The sequence below is a fragment of the Corvus brachyrhynchos genome, unplaced genomic scaffold (assembly GCF_000691975.1).
Source record: "Corvus brachyrhynchos isolate BGI_N302 unplaced genomic scaffold, ASM69197v1 scaffold72, whole genome shotgun sequence".
In the NCBI taxonomy this organism is placed as follows: domain Eukaryota; kingdom Metazoa; phylum Chordata; class Aves; order Passeriformes; family Corvidae; genus Corvus; species Corvus brachyrhynchos.
Genome location: NW_008236763.1, coordinates 2,310,341 through 2,310,974, shown reverse-complemented (window position 1 = coordinate 2,310,974; position 634 = coordinate 2,310,341). Strand labels below are relative to the sequence as shown.

At 37.4% G+C, this 634-nt stretch overlaps 1 protein-coding gene across 7 annotated transcripts in view; it reads left to right on the top strand.

Annotated features, from left to right (window-relative positions):
• The window catches only part of RBBP5 (RB binding protein 5, histone lysine methyltransferase complex subunit), a 35,094-nt gene that overhangs the window by 6,245 nt on the left and 28,215 nt on the right, over positions 1-634 (top strand). For all 7 annotated transcript variants that reach the window (XM_017727255.1, XM_017727253.1, XM_008644738.2 and 4 more), the window contains exon 8: positions 39-108. In XM_017727255.1, coding sequence (XP_017582744.1) covers positions 39-108 — 70 coding nt within the window. The remainder of the gene's footprint in view (positions 1-38; positions 109-634) is intronic.

Below are 634 nucleotides of genomic sequence, written 5' to 3'. Positions count from 1 at the left end.
TTTCCCGCCTTTAATTCCCATTTTTCCCGGATTTCCAGGTGCTGACGCCGCGGAGGATGAGGAGGTGGACGTGACCAGCGTGGATCCCATCGCCGCCTTCTGCAGCAGGTGCCAGAACCTTTTAATTAAAACATTCATCCCCAAATCCTCACTAATACAAATTAATTAACCTTTATAAAACACGACATTCGCTTTATGAAACACAAAGTTCCCTTCATAAAACCCAAAATTCCGTTTATAAAACACAACATTTCCTTCATAAAATACAAAATTCCCTTCATAAAACCCAACATTCCCTTCATAAAACCCAACATCCCTTCATAAAACCCAACATTCCCTTCATAAAACCCAAAATTCCATTTATAAAACACAAAATTCCCTTCATAAAACCGAAATTTCCCTTCCTATAAACCCAAAATGCCCTTCATAAAACCCAACATTTTCTTCATAAAACAGAAAATTCCTTCATAAAACCCAACATTCCCTTCATAAAACCCAAAACTCCCTTCATAAAACCCAAAATTTTCTTTAAAAACCACAAAATTCCCTTTAAAAACCCAACATTCCCTTCATAAACCCCAGCATTCCCTTCATAAAACCCAACATTCCTTCTTTAAAACCCACCTTCCCTTTA